Here is a 21,955-nt window from a genome sequence, read left to right as displayed (position 1 = left end):
GTCTTTGTCTAAACAAAAGTCATTACCAGTTACCTAACATTGTTAAACTTATTGGTAACTCTTTTGTAAAAAAGCAAAACAAAACAAACAAAAAAAACGAACAAACAAACAAACAAAAAACAAAACAAAAATAAACAAAACAAAACAAAACAAAAATAAACAGGAACCACGTGATGTTTCCCAACATCCATAAAAGAATGTGGTAACGCGGAAGGAACTTGCACAAACTGGTCGATGCATTATTTGCAAGATTAATGTGCGACGTTGTAAACACGTTTAAACACGGGACCCACACGTTGTATGCAGTCTTCGTCGCAAGGAACAGAAGACAAGTAATCTCAACTCATTTTTTTTTGTAACAACGACATTTATTTCCTCCTTTTCCCACCACGCGGTACTTCTCGTTGCGACTATGACGTCACTCACTTCTCTAACGTGATCGTCACTCACTTCTCTAATGTGATCGTCTTCTCTAACGTGACTTTATTTCGCATTTCATATGTATTTGCATACGTGTGTCCGCGCTCTGTTAAAAATGTCCTAAAAAGGTGGATAAAAGAAACAAAGCGATGAAGAAACCTATCTTCATTTTTACGCCTACCATATGAGTTTAGAATCATTGTGTTGAGCTTTCTTTTCTGGCAAATTTTGGCATTTATTTTGTTCAGCTCTATGAAGTCTACCCTTCCATATATTGATTTCTCGCTTTGGATAATAGTTTATTTATAACTGTTCGAGGCGCTCTCACCGGAAAATGCTTATATGTCTGCTCGGGTAAATTTTTAAAGGGCCATAGTGCATTTGGGTTTTGCCTTAACGCACCCAACTTCTGGTCTAGTGCTACCCCCTCCACCAGTGGAGAGGAAAACACGTACCTAGAGGAAATAAGGCATAAGATAATTAATTATTGATAATAATTCTGTGGCTCAGCTGGTCGCTGAAGCGATAAGACTCTACTATGCGAGACTTTATAGGTTCACTTATTTGAAAAGAAAAAAAATTGAATTAATCTCTATAAATTAAATATTGATCTAATACATAGCTGCATTCTTTGCGCTATTAAAGTAAAACAACTTTTGTACTGATAGGAGTTCATTATAAATGTCTCTGATAAATTAAACTCAATTAAGCATAAAATGTCAAAAATTTTAACAATAAAAAGATTAGACATATATATGTTTCTAAGATTTTTCATAAATGTTTCTGAATGAGACAGTATATACTTAAAAAAATACATTTGTGAGTCAAGCTGACAAGCAGTAGTGGCCAGTGACTAGCAGAAAATGTGATACCTTATATATATATATATATATATATATATATATATATATATATATATATATATACATTATATATATACACATTATATATATACACATTATATATATACACACATTATATATACACACACATATATATACACGCATTATATATATACGCATATATATATACACACACATTATATATATATACACACACATTATATATACACATTATATATACACATATATATACACACATATATATATACACATTATATATGGATACACACATTATATATATATACACATATATATACACATTATATATATACACACATTATATATATACACATATATATACACATTATATATATACACACATTATATATATATATATATATATATATATATATATATATATATATATAGTGTATCACAAAAGTGAGTACACCCCTTACATTTCTTCAAATATTTAAGTATATCTCTTCATGTCACAACACTGAAAAAATGATTTTTGACACAATGAAAAGTAGTCTTTCTACAGCATATATAACAGAGTAAATTTATATATATTACCTCCAATGAAATGTAACTCTCGAATACCTTCAGCATACTTTAATGGTGGCTGCTCTGACGAACTGCAAGCACTTGTATTTCCTCGACGTAAATACCTCCGACAAACCCGACAAGCAACTAAGTCCCACCCCTTTAGAGTAGAGATCGCTGGGCGTAAGAAAGCCTTTTACTCCAATAGTTTCTTTCCCAGAATTGCAAGTCTTTGGGACTCCCTTCCGGGATACTGCTTTTCCAACTGTACTGATATGCAGAAGTTCAAGTGTAATGTGAACGAACATCTTGCTGCTCATCTCCGTTCATAACACCCCCGCAAATTTTGTCCCAGATAGTAGCCCCCTACTTCAAAGTGGCACTTGCCTTGTTTGGGGTGAAGATTGAATAAAAAAAAAAATTATGCAGCCCGAGACCATGACATTCCCACACCCATGCTTGACTCTAGGCATGATACTATGTACTCCTCACCCGGTGGCCGCCACACATGCTTAAGGGCTTCAGAACCAAACAAATTCAATTTCGTTTCATCAGACCATGGGACATGGTTCCAATAATCTATGGGCTTTGTTTACATGTCTTCAGCAAACTGTTCGCGGGCTTGCTTGTGTATTGCCTTCAGAAGAGGCTTCCTATATGCACACCAATTTGAGGAGTACACTAATCTAATAGTTTCTTTCCTAGGATTACTAGACTTTGGAAATCTCTCTTTCCTGTTTCCCTGACTGTGCTAACATGCAGAAGTTTAAACGCAATGCTAACAAATATCTCAACGGTTTCCTCACATAGTTTACAGTAGACATGGTTTAACATAGTAGCCCTTAGGTTCAAGTGGCAATATGCCTTTTTTTGTGGTGAACAAGAGTAGAAAAAAATCATTGCCGGATACTAACCTAAACAAATTCGTCTGGCAAGTTCAGTTTGTATTTGTTTCAAAGCATTAAAGCTTCTCACGTTGTACACGAAATTAGATGACGGCTGACGATCCAGGTGTCCAATAGCAACGACAAATACGATGACTCCAGAGTCCTTTAAAGATTCTGCTGCTTTCAAAATTTGAACTTCATTTTCAGGTCCTCCATCAGTGACGAGGATGACAACGTTAATAGCTCCATCGCGGTCACCATTGTTTAAGGTAAATGACTCCGTTCTCAAGTAATCAAGAGCCCACTCGACATATGAAGAACTTCGATGACTATATATTTCATTCATCGAATGCAATACGTCACGCATGCTATAATGGTGGTTCAAGTGGAAGTTGTTCTCCATCCAACCGCTAAATGAAATCGAACCAACACGCACATAGTTTTGACCGACGTGCATACTGCTGACAATCTCTTTCACGAACGCAATAACTTTCTGCGAATTGGACTCCGACATATGTCCCGAATCGTCCAAGAGGAACATGATATCTGCCACTTTTGTCTTGCATTCTAGAAAGAAATAAGAATCGTTATCATTTTGGGCTAGGATTAAGAATACATGACAAACGTTCCAGTAAACAATTTGGAATGACCAAAGAATCATTTGAAATTCACATATTCTACGTACATCACAGAAAATGATTTAGATAATGTGATATTAATATTATATATATATATATATATATATATATATATATATATATATATGTATGTATAGAGATGATAATTAAAGCACATGATAACAAAATATTAAATAAAAACAATGTAAACAACAAAAAAATAAACAATAAAAAAGTAAACACCATGACAAAAATAAAACTAGCAGTAATAATAATAATAATAATAATAATAATAATAATAATAATAATGATAATAATAAACCAACCCCGGACAAGAACAACCATACTATAAATACAAATACTAATAACGAACAAGATAAATGCAACTGTAGACACCGCACACTTTGCCCAGTTTAAAATAAATGTCTAACAAAAAAGCGTAGTTTATCAGGCAACAATATTTGCGAAACAAAACCCGAATAACAAGAAATATTACGTAGGCATGACTTCCTTAGATTTCAAAACCCGATACTATGACCACAAAAGTACATTCAACAATAAAAAACACTGTATAAAAACAACACTAGCGAATAAATACTAGGAACTCAAAGAAAGCGGACATTCGCCGGTAGTCGAATGGAAAATAATAAGACAACCTACCACGTGTAGGGACCTAGACGACCCATGTAGATTATGCCTTCATAAAAAATTTGCTATCCTGTACTTTAAAGAACCCCAACATCTATTAAACTGTAGAAGAGAAATAGCAAACAACTGTGTTCACAAGATAAAATTTACTCTAGGATAGCGATACAAAATAGTTTTAAAACTAACAAAAACAATAGAAAATAAACAAATAAATAAATTAAATAAACATGAATATACATAAACGATCACACATATATGTATGTATATATATATATATATATATGTATATATATGTGCATATATGTATGTACACATATATATATTTATATATGAACTAACAATAAAAAAACACTAACCTAGTTTTAAAACAGATCCTTTGTCCGATAAAATGCATGCCCATTGGCTGATAGGAAGGGCGCGATGGATACTAGAAAGCTGATTGGCTAACAAAATCTCAATAGAAGAGGAGCATATAAAAATGATAAACAACCACAGAATTCGCACATAAGCCTGAAGAGTCCTAGAGTGGATGAAACACGGAATATTCAGTGTAGCTTAATCGCCATATATATATTATAAATTACTAACTAGCTCTACCTACGTATTGAGCACTTTTGAAGTAAATACTTAAAGTTTACGCATAAATCTATACTTTCGTATATTAATTTTATGTGAGTAAATTAAGTAGTTATAAATTAAGTAGTTATATGTATATATTCATATTTAGCCAGTAGAGTTTAGTTTCCTAGAAGTATATCAAATGAAACACCATGTGTCTACCAAAGAGTGCTCAATGAGTGAACAGAGCAGGTATATTAAATAACCCCCACCCATGTTACATTCTAACTTTGTTGACGAAATAAGTAAATGTTTTTGTTTGAAATATCAGTTCTCGACAATAATTCTTGGCCTGAAGACGTAATCCCCCAACGCGGGTAATTACAGAAACATGTATGCACATAGGTAGCCATCAATGTTTGTATAAATAAATTTCATATATATATATATATATATATATGTATATATATATATATATACATATGTATATATATATATATACATCTATATCTGTAAAAGGGAGAATGTATGTGTATGCCTCAGGACACTTCTCAACCTATATACTCAAGGACATTTTGATCTACAGACTTGAAATTTGGTATATAGGGTATTCAGACACGTGGAAAAGTTTTAATCGATTCTAATTCGGACAAACGGCCTTATAAGAAGTCCAAATTAGCAAACTGGTACGCCGAGCTCGTCGGATTTTTCTTTATTTTGCTAACTGTTTCACGACTGCGCATGCGCGGTCAGTAAATATTACAGGTTCTTTATGTTGAGAAAAATATTTTTTTAAACACTTTGTAAATGTCGTGTAAAGTTGGTCTAATGGTTATCATATTTGACTCACTGTATTTAGGTTTTGGTTCTGAGCTCAGCTCGAGTATTTTTTTATTTACAAGAAGAGAACTGTTTGAAAAACCCCATAAAACTCGAATGTACATGTCTCAAATTCGGTATTAATTAAAATATAATATTTATACGCATTTTACAACCTATACCTACCATCTTGTACAGCACATCATGTTGGTAAATAAATGTAATATAATTTAAAATTATTGAAAATTCCTTCTTATATAATTATTTAATCTAACTTGTGTCCAAGGTGTTTCCCACGAACTGCATTGACATAGCCTTCAAACATATCTCCTTACGTACAATACGCCAGGCAAACTGACTTTGTGTAGTGCTTGTGTGTGTGTGTGTGAATTTTTTTCTCATAGGTTCGAAAACGGCCGAGTCTATGTTTTGTAAATTTCAGACAAAACTAATTTATATGTCTGGCAGTGTTCTTAAATATGTTTTGCAATGAATTTAATTAGATAAGTATGAAAAATCGAAAAAAAAAAACCCCGATCCTAAACAATTTTTTTTATAGATAAAAGAGAATAATTTTTACAGGGAAATATTTAAGCTACACCGACAAGGTAGATAATAAACTCTTAGCAAATTATTTCTTCTACAAAAAAACAAAACAAAAACAAAACAAAAACAGAATTATTGACATCTAGAGATATGGAGCACCATTTGAGTTGAATGTTTTTTACTAATGAGTTCAATCATGAAGAGGTACCATTTAAAATCGCCGCAAATCATTTTTTCCGTTTGCGTATTTAAAAACTAAACATTAGTCACAAGTGACTTTTCCTGGGCATTCATCCTAAAGGCCAAAATATCAGCTAATGTGATATTGTAAACAAAGACGGACGGAATTTGATGAAAGCCATTATCATTATTGTTTTTAATTAAAAAAAATGTTTGCGACTTAGTTCACAAGGCAAATTATTCCTCGTCATATATCAATAAAAGATACATACGCAATGTACATACATTTAAATATCATGTTTAAACGTATTGCACGACTGGGCAACCCCTAGTGTCAAGATAGTTTACATATACAGGGTGACCCCCCCAAAAAAAAACCCAAAAGCTAAATGGAGGCCATCTAAAACATATGATGTAGAACGAAGAAAAAAGGCCAAAGACTCTAGTGTTTTGATGTGATGTTTTGAATATAATAAACTAGTTATGACAAATGTGTGAAAAGCTGACTTTTTCGATTTTACCATATTAAAAGAATGGATGAGAATTCGTAGGTAAGACGTAGAACAGTTGGGGTAGCAGGGTCATTTGGCAGAGAAAGGTAAATGGAAATATCAGAGGAAGTCATAAGAATGGACTGGTGGGAAAGAGGAATAAATAAAGACTTGGCCAGAAGTAGTTTAGAAAGCAATTTCTATTTTTACTTCAGTTCTTTTTCGTAAATACTTTCCTATATTATGAAACAAAAAATCTGAGTTGATGTTTGGACAAAACACTAAGAAACGGGGCCTAATTAGAGTTGGGGCTCATTTTTTTTTTGGGTGGGGGTCAAACTGTATACATATTGATATAAGCCTAGTTAACAAAATCCAGTAAATAAATATTAAATAAATAAATTAATAGTAATAAATACAAATAACTAGCGGGACCTGTGGAAATTCCACAGGGGACTCATTCATATGTAATATATTGATGTTGGTATTCTGTAGAGGTTCAGTCTAAATGGAGACACTCTGATATCATTGTTAAAACTGCAAAAGTATTTATCTAAGCTAGCAGGAAAGCCTGGCGTAGCCCGATCGTAAAGTACGCTTAAATAGGATATTTATAATCTTGCAGATTTCGTATATTTTATTACGGAGTCAATGTTCTATCGATTTTTATATATATTATAAAGTTGCGATTTCACAAATAAAAAAATATATATCCATATGTCTTGGGTGCATCAGCTTAAATCGAAATAAAAACTTATGAATATATATATATATATATATATATATATATATATATATATATATATATATATATACATATACATACATATATGTATATATATACATATACATATACATATATATATATATATATATATATATATATAACTTGAGTTCCTTCAGCTATAATCGAAATCGAAATCTTAACTTATGAAGAATTCTTGATAAAATTATATTTAAAAAAATAAATGATTTGAGTGCCATCAGCTATAATCGAAACCGAAGCCAAAACTTATGAAGAATTCTTGGTAAAATTATTTATTACAAGAAATGGAAGTCCATAACAATTAAACAACGATTAATCAGATGAAAGCGTGACACACAAAATAAATACTGCACACCCACACACGCACACAATTCTATTAATATATACATAGTAAATTTCTTTGTAAAATTAAAATATTTTCAGAATCTGTCTAGCTTTACAATACGAACCAAGATTACTATATTTTTATGAATTCTTTATTCTCAGTAGAGAATTTATATTTTTTCCTGAGGAGTATAGGCACGAAATAGTCGGTATTGATATAATAATAACCGGTTGCCTCTGCCTAACGAAACGAATCTGTTAAAAAGATACCGGATTTTAACATGCTGGAGGAGCTGTTTGGCGTAAAAATGAATATTTGGATCTTCGAGTGTAGCTATAGTGTTATTCTTTTATAAATATGCATCCATATATTATAAAGTTGCGATTTCACAAAAAAAAAAAAAATTATATCCATATGTCTTGGGTGCATCAGCTTAAATCGAAACCGAAATAAAAACTTATGAATATATATATATATATATATATATATATATATATATATATATATATATATATATATATATATATATATAACTTGAGTTCCTGCAGCTATAATCGAAACATAAACTTATGAAGAATTCTTGATAAAATTATATTTTAAAAAATAAATGATTTGAGTGCATTCAGCTATAATCGAAACCGCTTATATATATATATATATATATATATATATATAATTTAAAGGAGATTAGAATAATAGTCTAAAGAGCTAAGTGTATTTTAATGTAATAGTGAAACTACTAGTTTAATTAAAATACAGGAAAAGCTCGTTGTAATTTAGATATATAATAAGCTCGATAGTTAAATGTCCTAGAGCTAATTCAATATATATATATATATATATATATATATATATATATATATATATATATATATATATATATATAGCATAGCAGCAGCCGTATAGCGCAACCTTTTGAAGCTCCGACTCTCGTTGGGCGATCGGGTTTCGATCCTGGCTTGAGGTAGTCGCTAGTCTAGCCACACTGATGAGCTGTGAAACAGCGAAACAGTACTGTATGTGGATGACCATGTATATATATATATATATATATATATATATATGTATATATATGCTTGAGCCTTAAATTATATATATATAGAAAGAGAAAGAGAGATAATAATTAAAGTTACATTAAACATTACTATATTACCGTGTCAATAATGATGATGATGATTACAATGAGTGGAATAGAAATGAGGGAGGGAATCTCTTTAGGCCATGGTATTTCAAAGTTAAATGCTTTTTATCAGAAGAGGCAAAAATCAGCATAATACAAGAGTGAGAGCAAAGAGAAGCATTAAGTTTTGAAATGCCATGGCCTAAAGAGGTTTCCCCCCATTCCTCTTTCCCTTTTTGTAATCACCCCATCCTTATTGACATGATGACGTAATAAAGTTCTAAGGTAACTTAAATTATTATCTCCCTATCTTTTCTTATATATATATATATATATATATATATATATATATATATATATATATATATATGTATATTTTATTTATAGAAACTTTATATATCTGTACCGTCGGTTTCAAACCTAATGATAGGGGACCGTTTTAGATTGCCATATCAAGATCTCTTCAGTCGATACTAATCGATGAGTATCGGCTGAAGAAAGCTTGATATGAGTATCTGAAACGATCCCTTATTATTAGGTTTGAAACCGACGGTACCGATGACTTATTATAATAATAGAGCACTTAGATGGGGTCTATTCTTGTAAGCCATCTTTAAGAAACTCGTTTTTTATCGTTGAGCACTTTCGGTTGAATTAAAAGTCGGTCAATTTAGGCCTCATGGCAGATCATCATATAATGATTAGATCACTCTGACGGACGTTAAAAAGCATTAAAAAAAATAAATGTTTAAAATTCAACAGCATTTCTCGCCGTTAACGGTAGCCGAATGGATTAGGTCCTTGCTAATGAAGCTAGGGATGGCTTCTGTCGCCGGGTACGAATCTATCGACTGATGTCAATCGTGACACCCTGTACTGATGATTCCCGAAAGGATGAAACACTAGTGTCTGTAGGTATTAAATAATTATTATATTAGATAGTAAATATATATATATATATATATATATATATATATAATATAAAAGAGGTGCAAATACCTGTAGGTATGCATTTTCCATTGTGTAAAACGAATCTATCATCGCAGATGCAGGCATATCTTCCCTTTTGTATCCTGCAAACACCGTTCAAATGACAAGGGTGCAACTCCTCAGTGACAATTACATTTCCAGCTTTACAAATCGTCTTTATTTCACATTTCTCGTCCAGGATCTCTTCATTGATCTATTAAAACAACAACAACAATAAAAAAAATCATATCACAACACTGAAATGAATGTAAATACCGTTGCTGCTTGTGCAGTATAACAAGTTTTAGAACAAACAAATTCTAGGTAAAAAAAGTGCTATGAGTTCATCGGAGTACATTCCATTTAACTATATACTTGCTAAGCAGTCACAGGGATGTCACATTGCGGCGATGGGGCAGATGCTGAAGTCTTTTTTTTACATGGAGGTCACCAATTACGAAAGCTCAAAAGCCACTCGGGGATAAGGGTTATTTTGTGTACAGTAATCAACGAGATAGTGTTGCAGTATTCATTAGTATTGGAGATTTGATAAAGTGTCATAACTTAAGGGAGTGGTTCATCAGGAATTTGTTTATGTTGGGCTCGAAGACATCCATGTTGAAGTCAGGAGGGAAACAGACAAGCGGTAGAGAGTTCCACAGGCATGTAGTTCTAAGACAGAAGTTTTGTTAATGGAATCTACGTTTTGATTTAGGCACAGATAAAGAGTGGGGAAAATTATTGAAAGTGGATTCAGCTAGACGGATGTTTATCATGAAAGATTGGCGGGGGGACCAAAGATTGGAGCTCAGACGAGCACCTGCCATGGAAATAACGATAAAACAAAGATAGGCTCGCAACGTCTTTTCTGTGGGAGAGAGGTTGCAGGGAAGAGAAAAGGGCATCCCCCATTAAACCACGTAGTCTATTTTGTACTCTGTCAAGGCAGGATAAGCTCCTGCCCAGATGTGGCAGCAGTACTCCATCCTTGGACGTACTTGGCTTTTATATAGATAGAGAATTGCATCAGTAGTGAGATATTTTCTGGAGCGGTAGAAGGATCCCACCATCTTTCCAGTGACCTTGGCAACAGACTTGATGTACGTGTTCCATTTCAGATCAGCAGTAAAGGTCAAACCCAGAAGCTTCTAAAAACACGGGGCCTCCCCTATACGAGAGCCAAGCATTTCAATTGATACCAGATGGGGATCAGAGCGTTGATGATGTAAAGATAGGAGCTTGGTTTTAGATGCATAAAAGGTAACCAGCCACCTCTTCCCCGACTGTATCACGCGCTCTAGATCAGAGGAGAGAGAATCAGAGAGAAATTTGTCATTTACAGCCTTTGATATAGATGGTCGTGTCATCAGCATGAATGTCAACGAATGATTTAAGTATGTGTTTTGGGAGATCATTGATGTAGATCAGGAAAAGAGTTGTGCCCAGGATGGACCCCTGAGGGACTCCAGCATTATTAGTGCTGACCTCTGATTTTTGCCCATCCACCACTACTCTTATGAGCCTACCAAATAGAAATGATTTAATGATTGAGAAAACATTTCCAGTTATACCGTAGCTGGAAATCTTGTGAAGTAGACCTTTATGCCATACCTTATCGAAAGCCTTTGACATGTCAAGAGCATTTGCCCTAGAAAGCTTGGCCGACAGTTCGGGACTTATTAGATTTGAGACTTTTTTTGGACCCTGTCTAAGAGGAAGGGGTTAGTGGTAGATACACCAGCCGATATGCTAAACGATAACGTGGAATATATAATAGTTAACTTATTCTAAGCGTTTGATCGTTTCTTTTCCAGAACTGTCCATCTGTGGAACTGTATCACAGGTCTGCTTTCTTTTCATCTTCAAGTTTAATCTAAACAAGTTCTTATTGAACTATCCCTTTAAATAATCAAATTCTACCCAATTATAATCATTACCGGTCACTACACTGGTGTCACCTTGCATTCATAAACTTTTATCCTTGAGTAGCCTTCAGGCCTTGATAATTAGTTACTCCCTAATCGGAATCGGAATCTGGAATCAGAAAAATCTGTATCTTTTTTTCAATGATTCCAAAACGATTATTTTAGTTGTCTTTTTTATTTGATTTTGTTTAAAACAAAATCTTCCATTATTTGTAATAATGATAAAATAATAAATATTTATTGATTTTAAATTATCAGTAAAGTTAAAATCTATAAATCATTCCTGTAAATTTATGCTTGAGAAAATATACGTGTTTTTGCGGTAATCAGTGAAAGATAGCAACTTTATATTGTGGAATCGGGAATTGTATCGGAATTGGGAATTTAATGCGGGGTCAGGGATTGTATCGGAATTGGGTAAAATATTGGAATCGTCCTATCACTACTCCCTAGCAAAAAATAAAAGGCAAAAAAAAAAAAAATCTCTACTCACTTCCATGTAGTATCCGTTATGCATGCATCCACATTCGGATTTCGGAACGCACTTATCTCCGCTGAGTACTAAGCCAGATTTACACACACATCCTTCTTGCAAACCTTCACATTTTGGATTCGGATCAACACAGGACGGCTGGCAAATCGATGTTGTAAATTCATAGACTTGTCTTGGCGGACACTTTTTGGCTGTTAAAAGAAAATGCATAAAACCTTCATAATGAATGCCAAACTATACATGTTCATTACGAAATGATGAAATATTAAGAAAAACCCTTGAACAAATCGATATTGAAAATTCATAGACCTGTCTTGGCGGACACTTTTTGACTGCAGTGGTATTATTACAAAATAGGATAATAATCATACAAATATATTGTAGAAAATAACATTAATGGAAAAAAATTATAATGAAAGAAATATTCGAAGAATTCCTTACGGCATTTGGCAACACTTCTCCAGTCGAGAGTGATTCCCGCTTTCGCGCATTCTTCAAAATATCCTTCAATTGCAGAACAGAAAACTTGGTGGACAAGCTTAATATTTTTGCGATAAACGCAAACGTCTATTCGACATGATTCCATATACGCTTCCACAATTTCCATTCCCAGTTTTCCGATGCATTTCTGGAATATTGTCTTTTTAATCACATCACATTTGGCTGTTTGTTCACGGCTACAGTCAACATCCACATCTTTCACTTTGCACCTTTAATTAAAGAATAAAACAAATAAAAACACAATCGATTAATATCAATAAGTGAATTCAAAACTAAATATGAAAGTCAAAGTTGCGTTCTCCGTGATACAAGAGTTGTTTTAATTTAAAAATAAAAATACGTATGATACACGTTTACAAGCCAAAGTACGACGCAATATTATGCAAAATAATCAAATATTAAAAAAAAAAGAATATTTGTTTGATTTACAAAATATTGCGTTGTAATTTGGCTTAAACGTCTATCATACGTATTTTATTTTAAAATGTAAACAGCGTTTATATAACGGAGAACAGAAGTCTTACTTTAATATCACGTGCGCCAAGCGTAATATTTCGGCATATGAAACTATCATCACTGAACAACAATACACGGATTCTATACTAACTGTATTCCTCCATTTACCATCATGTTGAGTAATATATATATATATATAGTCATACACATACAGTACTGTTTCTCTATTTCACAGCTCATCAGTGCGGCTAGACAGGCAACTACCTCCAGCCAGGATCGAAACCCTAACGCCCAAATGACAGTCAAGGGTTCACACGATTGCGCTATACGGCTGATGCTGTGTGGTCAATGAATTAACGATGTTTTGACATCGTCCAAATGCCTCCGCTCGATTTGTTTGCACAAAGAGCGTCGCTTAATGCGCTAATGGCAGTTTGTATATCACTTCCCAGTATGCTCAAGACAAGATACGGAGCAGTATAGTCATCCACATACAGTACTGTTCCGCTATTCCTCATCAGTGTGGCTAGACAGGCAACTGCCTCAAACCAGGATCAAAATTCGACCGCCCAAATGACAATCAAGGCTTCGTACCATTGCGCTATATGGCTGATGCTGTATGGGTAATGAATTAATGATGTTTTGACATCGTCCAAATATATATATATATATATATATATAATTATTTTTTTACTATAATAATTAAATACCTACAGGCACTAGTGTTTCATCCTTTCGGGAATCTTCAGTGCAGGGTGTCACGATTAATACCAGTCGAACGATTCGAACCCCGCATCACGAGACATCTCTGGCTCGATTAGCGAAGACCTATATCTATATATATATATATATATATATATATATATATATATATATATATATATATATATATATATATATATATATATATATATATATATATATATATATTTCTTGACACGCTGGTAAATGGTATATATATATATTGTTATTAGAATTATATATATATATATATAATTCTAATGACAAAATATTAATTTAAGATTAGTCGAGCAAGAAACTGTGAGACTCAACAAAATGTTGAGTCGAAGCCAAGCTATTTCTGATGACTAATATTACACAATAAAGCTTTATGTATTTATATATTAATGCATACAATAAAAACACATTTTTATATTACTTGTATTAATCGGACTGTTGTTCTCACCTTGATTGTTATTTGTGCAACGTTTCGGTCCGATTGTCCTTCGACTGCCATCATTCGTGTTGGTTGTTGTTTGGAAAATAAACCAAGCAACAACCAACATGCCTGAGGACGGTCGAAGGTCAATCCGACCGAAACGTTGCACAAATGACACTTAATATGAGAACAATCGTCCGACTAACACAAGTAATATAAGCAATAAGCCATAATCTAAAAAATTCAGAACTAGAATATTTATTTATTTTACAAAATATTGCGGTGTAATTTGGCTTACAAACGTATATCATACGCATTTTATTTTAACTAAATATATTTGGATTGCAACTTTGGTAACGTTTTCGAAACATAATACACGTCATTAATATTTGAATTTTTAAATTTATTTTTTACTCTTTTGATTTCATTTCAGTTTAAAGTGAATATCTAAAAAACATATTTAAACTTTTCGTTCTTGTCATTTCAAACCCACAAAAATGGTTCTTGATCCATCATTGTTAACCACTTAGAATCATAAGGTAAAAATAAAGGGTAAGTGATATAGTCTTGAGAATGTCTTCTACATTTCAGTATAATAGTCAATGAAAAGGGAACCTTTATGTCGCCCTCGACTATAGTCGACCACTTTATACGATAATGTAACGATTGTTAACTGAAAGAGTGCATACAACGAAGCGAAAGTTCCATGAGAAAAGTTTCTTTCCAGAACTATTGATCTGCGGAACACAATACCAAGAGGCTCTTTCCCTGCTGACTACAACATAGTTATTTTGAAATCTAATGTAAATGAGTTTTTTTAGCCGACACTCATTAACTCTTATCCTCGAGTAACTCTTCAGCCTTAATAAGCGGTGACCCTCAGTAAAAGGAAAAAAGAAGCTACACTTCCCCAATGCCTCATTATTCTCAGCCATACGAATAGACTCACGTGTACCCTGCTCTAACTTATATGCATTGAACACACGCGCAGTTAGGTACATAAAGTTGACATTTACTTCCTTTTCAAAATGGAAAATGTGGCACAAAACCTGAAAGTGGGGATTAAAAAACAGTATACTGGATGAGATGCACCGGTATGCACGAAAAGGGCGCTTCAGCAGATTAACAACAATCCCTTCTTAAAACAAGAAAATAAATCCTAGGAAGTTACGAGGCGTTTTCAATAAGTTTCCAGACGTTTTTGTACATGTATTTAAAATTGTCGTAGACTTAAAATTTAGTATGCTATTGCTCTCCATCTTATGAGATGACTGACCAATTTTTATGATTTCAAGTTCAAATAGACTGCTACAACAGGAATTGGAATACACTCTACTAAAGCTGGTGAATTCCAAAATTGCAATCTGGACTTGAGGACAATTTAGAAGAACGATATGCGATAAAATTCTGCTTTAAACTTAGAAAAAATGCCGCAGAAACGAATTGGATACTCCAGAATCCCTTTGGATCATTTTGCATGAATCGAGCATCAGTTTTCGAGTGGCATATGAGAGTGAAGAAAGACAGGGAATCTATGAAAGATGAAGAAAGGTATGGGAGGAGTAAGGAAGTCAAACACTAGCGGTGATTGGCCAAATAAAGAATTTCATGAATAAGGACCATCATTTGTCTTTAGAGACAATACGTGCACAGTTTGATGTCAGTGTAGGAACTGTTCACATACGAAAAAAAAGTCTGAGAAACTTACTGAAGGCAGCTCGTATATGTCTCTGGATAGTAAGCCACCACCATACATACATCAGTAAGCCACCACCGTCCAATGGCTCACACTCTACTGACTTGATTGTTGAAAACATATTCCTTGATTGGTATGTTTACTGTATGAAAGTTTACGTATGAACAGCTAAGATCTCACGTTTCAAAATTTTTGAGATGAAGATTAGTTATTCGTATTATTTGGAATCTTTGGACCACTATTCTCATCTTGAGCCTTATTTTCACGTTTCGGTCGATGAAACCTCTAACTTTCTTTAAGGTGCATTTTGTCGAACTCGGGAATGTTTCTGACGAATTCAGGAATTGGGACGGAATTTCAAACAGACCCCTTTATTTACTTCACAGGGTTAGCATGCTCTTGTTCCGTCAGTCATGACTGGATAGAGGCCCTAAGTAATTCACGATTGTATTTTTCGGTCGCCCACACTGCGAATTGACCTTTTACAATTGACTTTTCCAAGTATTCTAACTATTGTAAACCGGATCCTTTAGTATGAATTTTGAGAAATATATGCCTGAAGAAGGTCGGAGGTTGCATCCACCGAAACGTTGTAAAAATGACACTCAAAATAAGAACAATAGTCCCAAGAATCCAAATAATACGAAGATTTTTATTTGTTTTAATGAATAAACTAAACCAAGGCCAGTGCATGTTATTTTTTTTTAAAACCCGTAGAGATTTTTCATATTGTTCAGTTTAACAGGCATTTGATACCAAATTGTATCTTTTTTTCATGGTGCAGTGGTTAAAGTACTTGGAAAAATCAGTTGCAAAAGTAATATTCTCCTGAAGGTTGAAGGTTCAATCCTCAGTGTGGGCGACTGAAAAAAAAAACAACAACAAAAAACAAAACAAATGGTAATTACTTATTACTTCTATCCAGTCATAGCTGACGGAATGAGAGCATTTTACTTCCGTGAAGTAAGTAAAGCGATTCGTTCAGATTCCAGAGTTAGACAGAAACATTCCCGAGTTCGTACAGATAAACCTGAAGAAGGTTACATTGCTCGAAACGTTGTAAAAATGGCACTCAAGATGAGAACAGTAGTCCGAAAATTCCAAATAATATGAATGTTAAGTTCTTGTAATGCTAAACGGACACTAGAGTAATTTTTTTAGTATATGCACGAACGGAGAAAGTGAAAGATGACGATGAAAGCCTACAGTGTAGAGGAAGGAATATTACCCTAAAAGCGAGCATTACGGAAGAAAGTAACAGTTAATCAAAGCTTCCGGAGGTTAAGGTACTATGGTCCAACCGTCATATTAGTATCACGTTATGGCATAAAAAGATTAAAAATTAATTAAACAGACGGCAACTCTGTTTTTAGTAGCGTGCAAGCGACTCTATAAGTCACTCCGTCGGTCCGTCGGTCGACCGGTCTGTCGGTCGGTCCGTCTGTCTGTTCGTAACACTTTTGTGCTTGGCCTTTTTGGTTAAGATCATAAGTCTGTTGTTAATAGATGCTGTTCTCAGTTTTTTAAGCTTTTCTTGGCCTTTTGGCCAAGATCAAGGATTAGTTTCTGTTCCGACAGGTGCTGCAAGCAGGGACTATATGTGGGGGCGACCCCACATATGGGACCTTGGTCAATATAGGGGCAGCCCTTCGTACCAATTGTCACTGTCCAGCTCCCCTACTCCCCGGGGAGTTGGTCCCCATTTCCCCTTCACTCCTCACATTATTAAATTGGCCTTGTGCCTAATTTGCTCAGTGGGGGAGCAAATAAATACCTCAAAGTGTAGTATCTGTTCCGGCAGATACTGCAAGCAAAGACCATATATGGGGAAGACCCCACACATAAGACCTTGATCAATGTAAGGGCAACCCTTCATACCAATTGTCACTATCCATGTGCCTAAGTTGCTCGGTGGGGGAACAAATAAATACTCTTTTCTTGGCCTTTTGGCCAAGATCAAAGTGTAGTATCTCTTGTTACTACGTGCTGTAATTATTGTGATATAAAGTGGGGGATCATTTTTCTGTATTAATTCAATATAAAATGATCACCCATTTTACAACGAATCAGTCTCAAATCCATTCAAGTTATTCTCTAGATCATTCAAGTTGTTTTTGAGTGATTCTAGTTATTTTCTAAGCATTCAAGTCATTCTTAAGGCCATTCAATTCATCCTTAAGTTCATTAAAATCATTCTAAGTCATTTACTTTTTATTTATTTAAGTCATTTCAGGCCATTTTTCCGTCATTTTAGTTTATCTTTAAGAATTTCATGTCAATCCTACATTCACGCATTCATTCATTACACGAAAGCACGCGACTAATGGTTGTCGGCCTTTTTTTTTCAAGTGACTTAAATTATAAAACATTTAAGTAGATTGGTAAATATTGGAAAAAAAATCTATGCTGTAATATTTTGCGAAACCGACCAAATCCATCATAACAATTCCTCAAGAAAAAAAACACCTTAAAATACTTGAAAATTATTGTAATCGTCATTGCTTACTTTGTTGTGGGCGCGTCGCTATCGTCCTTCACCTGATAGCTGATTCCAATCAAAGAATATTTGTTGACACTCTTCGAGAGGTCTTCGCCTTCTTTTGACCGCAAATCGTTTTTCTTTCCGTCGCAGTCACCGCAGATACCAGTTAGGTGGGTTGCAAACTTGCCCGGCACCCTAACCCTTACTCTGTGTCGTCCATCAAATTGAACTTTTAGACCCCACTCTGTTGTGACTGTAACCCATCCGGAAGAGTAACCGATCCAGAATCTTGGCATATGTATAACCGGGCATGGTCTTCTCACGCCGTTCACCTACAGGAAGTAAAATGCAAGTTAAGGTTTCGTTTAAAATATTGAACCATTCGCGTATAAATACGATAAATAATAAATTGCAAATTTTAAATATATATATATATATATATATATATATATATATATATATATATATATATATGGCCATTGGTTTATACTGGAATTTTAGTGACACTCAGCTTCCTCAATGACCCAGTTCTCTTTGCGCTTGTCCAGCCGAGGTCTGGCTAGCGCACTCTCCTCGGTTTTTCAGTCTTTCTTGACCTTTCTCGGCTCTTTGGTATCACTTTCACTTTCCTATTGGGGGGAGCGGTGTTGAAACAATGGGGGGGGATGCATGATGGGGGTGTAGAACTTGTAGATATGCAGCTTCGGTGTTCTTCATTCCCTGTAACGCTTATTCGTTATATTGTATTCTTGTATTATTCTTCGCATTCAAGGGTTTTCCTTAATATTTCAGTCGTTTTCATTATCGTTAGTCGTTGTAATTTTGCAGTTATTCCTCTGATTCCAATTTCTTACATTCTTTTTTCGAAGTTTTTCGGAATTGTTCCTAGTACTCCTACTATTATCGGTACTATTTTGATTTTCTTCATCATCCAAATACCTTTTAACTCTCTGGCTAACTCTGTGTATTTGCTTCGTTTCTCCTTTTCTTTCATACTCACCCTGTGGTTAGCTGTGACAGCAAAGTCTACAATTTGACAGGATTTTTCTTTCTTGTTAATTATTACGACATCTGGTCTTCTTGCTTGGATGGGTTTGTCCGTCTGTATGTCCATGTCCCATAGGATTTTGTGGTTCTCGTTTTCGAGTGCTTTTGTGGGTTTATGCTTGTACCAGTTGTCTGTACGCTCAAAATGCAGTCGTTTGCACAATTCCCAGTGCACCGCCCTCCCCACTTGGTCATGCCTGTTTTTATATTCCTTTTGGGCCAGTTTGCTGCATTCACTTACTATATGGTTTATCGTTTCGTCTCTTTGTCCACATAGTCTGCATTTGCTGTTTTCTTGTGTTTTATCGATCCATGCTTTGATATGATTGGTTCTTATCGAGTTATCTTGTGCTGCTGTTATTATAGATTCAGTTTCTCGGTTTATATGTCCTTTTCGCATCCATGTTCAGGTGTTTTCTTTATTCTCATCTTTTGTCATTCTTATGAATCTTCCGTGGAGTTGTTTCTCTTCCATTTCTCTTTTCTCGTTTTGTCATTTGTCTCTCTGTTTTCTGTTTTGCTGTTTTTTTTCAGTGTCTCTCGCTGCCATAATTATCCTTTCAGTTTTTTGCATTATGTATTTTCTAGTTCTTTTTTCGTGTCCTTCACACAGTCTTCTATACAGATCAGTTCTCTCCCGCCGTCTTTCCTTTTCACGTAGAGTCTGTCAATACCGTCCTTTGGGTGTAGTGCATTATGCATGGTCATGAGTTTTCTGGTTTTCTGGTCGAGTTATCTTTTGCCCACCCTATAAACGGTCCAGAGTATCTTACTAGTGATACTGCCCATGTATTTATACCTTTTATTAGGTTTCTGCTATATATTTTCGTTTCCAGGAGTTTTCTTGTTCTCCTGAGGTATTCCTTTCCAATTTTCTCTTTTATTTCTGTTGCTCTGATGGTGCCCGCTTCCAGAATTCCCATGTATTTATTGCAGTCTTGTTCCCTTAGTGCCCTCATTTCTGTTTGGTTGGGTAGTTCCCTGCCTTCTGTCGTTTCCAGTTTTCCATTTCTTATAACTAGTTTTGCGCACTTTTCCATTCCAAATTCCATTTGGATATCTTGGCTGAAGATCCTGGTAGTGTTAATTAGTATCTCTAGCTCCTTTTCGGCCCTTGAAAAAAGTTTCAGATCGTCCATGTACATCAGGTGGTTCATTTTTACCTCTGTATTGGAGAACTTGTATCTGGCTTGGCATTTTCTCAGAATACTGTTCAAGGGCATTATGGCTATGATGAACAGTAATGGTAATAGTGAGTCTCCTTGGAAGATGCCTCGTTGTATGTTAATTTCTGTTATGTGTTGTCCATCAGACGTTGGTGATCCCACTTGGTATTTTATACATTTTTAGGCATTCTATTATCCATGCTTGGGGGATCCTGTCGTACCCTTTTTTGTAGTCGATCCATTCCATGGCTAAATTATTTCTCCCCCTTTTTACCTCCTTTAGGATCTTTGGATCTATTAATATTATTATTATTATTATTATTATTATTATTATTATTATTATTATTATTATTGGTTCACATGGCGCTTTCACACAAGTCAACAAACGATCTGATTGGAAACTTGTGGTGTTCTCTGGAAGCTGAGTGACAACAAGTCTTCCCAGACGTCCAGCTCTCTTCACTTCCTTCGATAGCATTTGCAAATGAATTTGCGTCATCGCAACAGCCTCTTATCATTTCTCGCTGGCAGTGGCCATTGGTTTATACTGGAATTTTAGTGGCACTAAGCCTCCCCAAGGTCCCAGTTCTATTCGCGCTTGTCTAGCCGAGGTCTGGCCAGCGCCCTCTCCTCTGTCTTTCAATCCTTCTTGACCCTTCTCGGCTCTTTGGTATCACTTTTCTATTGGGAGGAACGGTGATGAGACAATTGGGAGAATGCAAGATGGGGGTGTAGAACTTGTAGATATGCAGCTTCGGTGTTCTTCATTCCCTATAACGCTTATTCGTTATATTGTATTCTTGTATTATTCTCCGCATTCAAGGGGTTTCCTTAATATTTCAGTCGTTTTCATTATCGTTAGTTGTATTTTTGGAGCTATTCCAATTTCTGATATTTATTTTTCGAAGTTTACGGAATTGTTTCTAGTGCTCCTACTATTATCGGTACTATTTTGATTTTCTTTAATAGCCAAATCCCTTTTAACTCTCTGGCTAGCTCTGTGTATTTGCTTCGTTTCCCCTTTTCTTTCATACTCACCCTGTGGTCAACTGGGACAGCAAAGTCTACGATTTGACAGGATTTTTCTTTCTTGTAAATTATTACGATATCTTGTCTTCTTGCTTGGATGGGTTTGCCTGTCTGTATGCCCATGTCCCATAGGATTTTGTGGTTCTCGTTTTATTATTATTATTGTTATTATTATTATTATTATTATTATTATTATTATTATTATTATTATTATTATATTAAATTATTGCAATGCATATTATTATATTAAAATTATTATATATTAAA

The 21,955-nt window shown here is 34.5% G+C and overlaps 1 protein-coding gene and 1 pseudogene across 1 annotated transcript in view; one reads left to right on the top strand and one right to left on the bottom strand.

Annotated features, from left to right (window-relative positions):
* LOC145240378 (alpha-tectorin-like) overlaps positions 1-21,955 on the bottom strand; it is a 67,260-nt gene that overhangs the window by 32,855 nt on the left and 12,450 nt on the right. Inside the window, exons 4-8 of the mRNA XM_080103959.1 lie at positions 18,471-18,778; positions 12,594-12,862; positions 12,153-12,343; positions 9,765-9,948; positions 2,723-3,262 (exon numbers count right to left, since the gene is read on the bottom strand). Coding sequence (XP_079960085.1) covers positions 2,723-3,262; positions 9,765-9,948; positions 12,153-12,343; positions 12,594-12,862; positions 18,471-18,778 — 1,492 coding nt within the window. The remainder of the gene's footprint in view (positions 1-2,722; positions 3,263-9,764; positions 9,949-12,152; positions 12,344-12,593; positions 12,863-18,470; positions 18,779-21,955) is intronic.
* On the top strand, positions 17,895-18,036 carry LOC145240565 (U2 spliceosomal RNA; annotated as a pseudogene).

The sequence above is a fragment of the Euprymna scolopes genome, chromosome 19 (assembly GCF_053919585.1).
Source record: "Euprymna scolopes isolate OS-2025 chromosome 19, ASM5391958v1, whole genome shotgun sequence".
NCBI lineage: Eukaryota > Metazoa > Mollusca > Cephalopoda > Sepiida > Sepiolidae > Euprymna > Euprymna scolopes.
The sequence above is the reverse complement of the archived record's forward strand: the minus strand, read 5'-3'. Positions and strand labels throughout refer to the sequence as shown.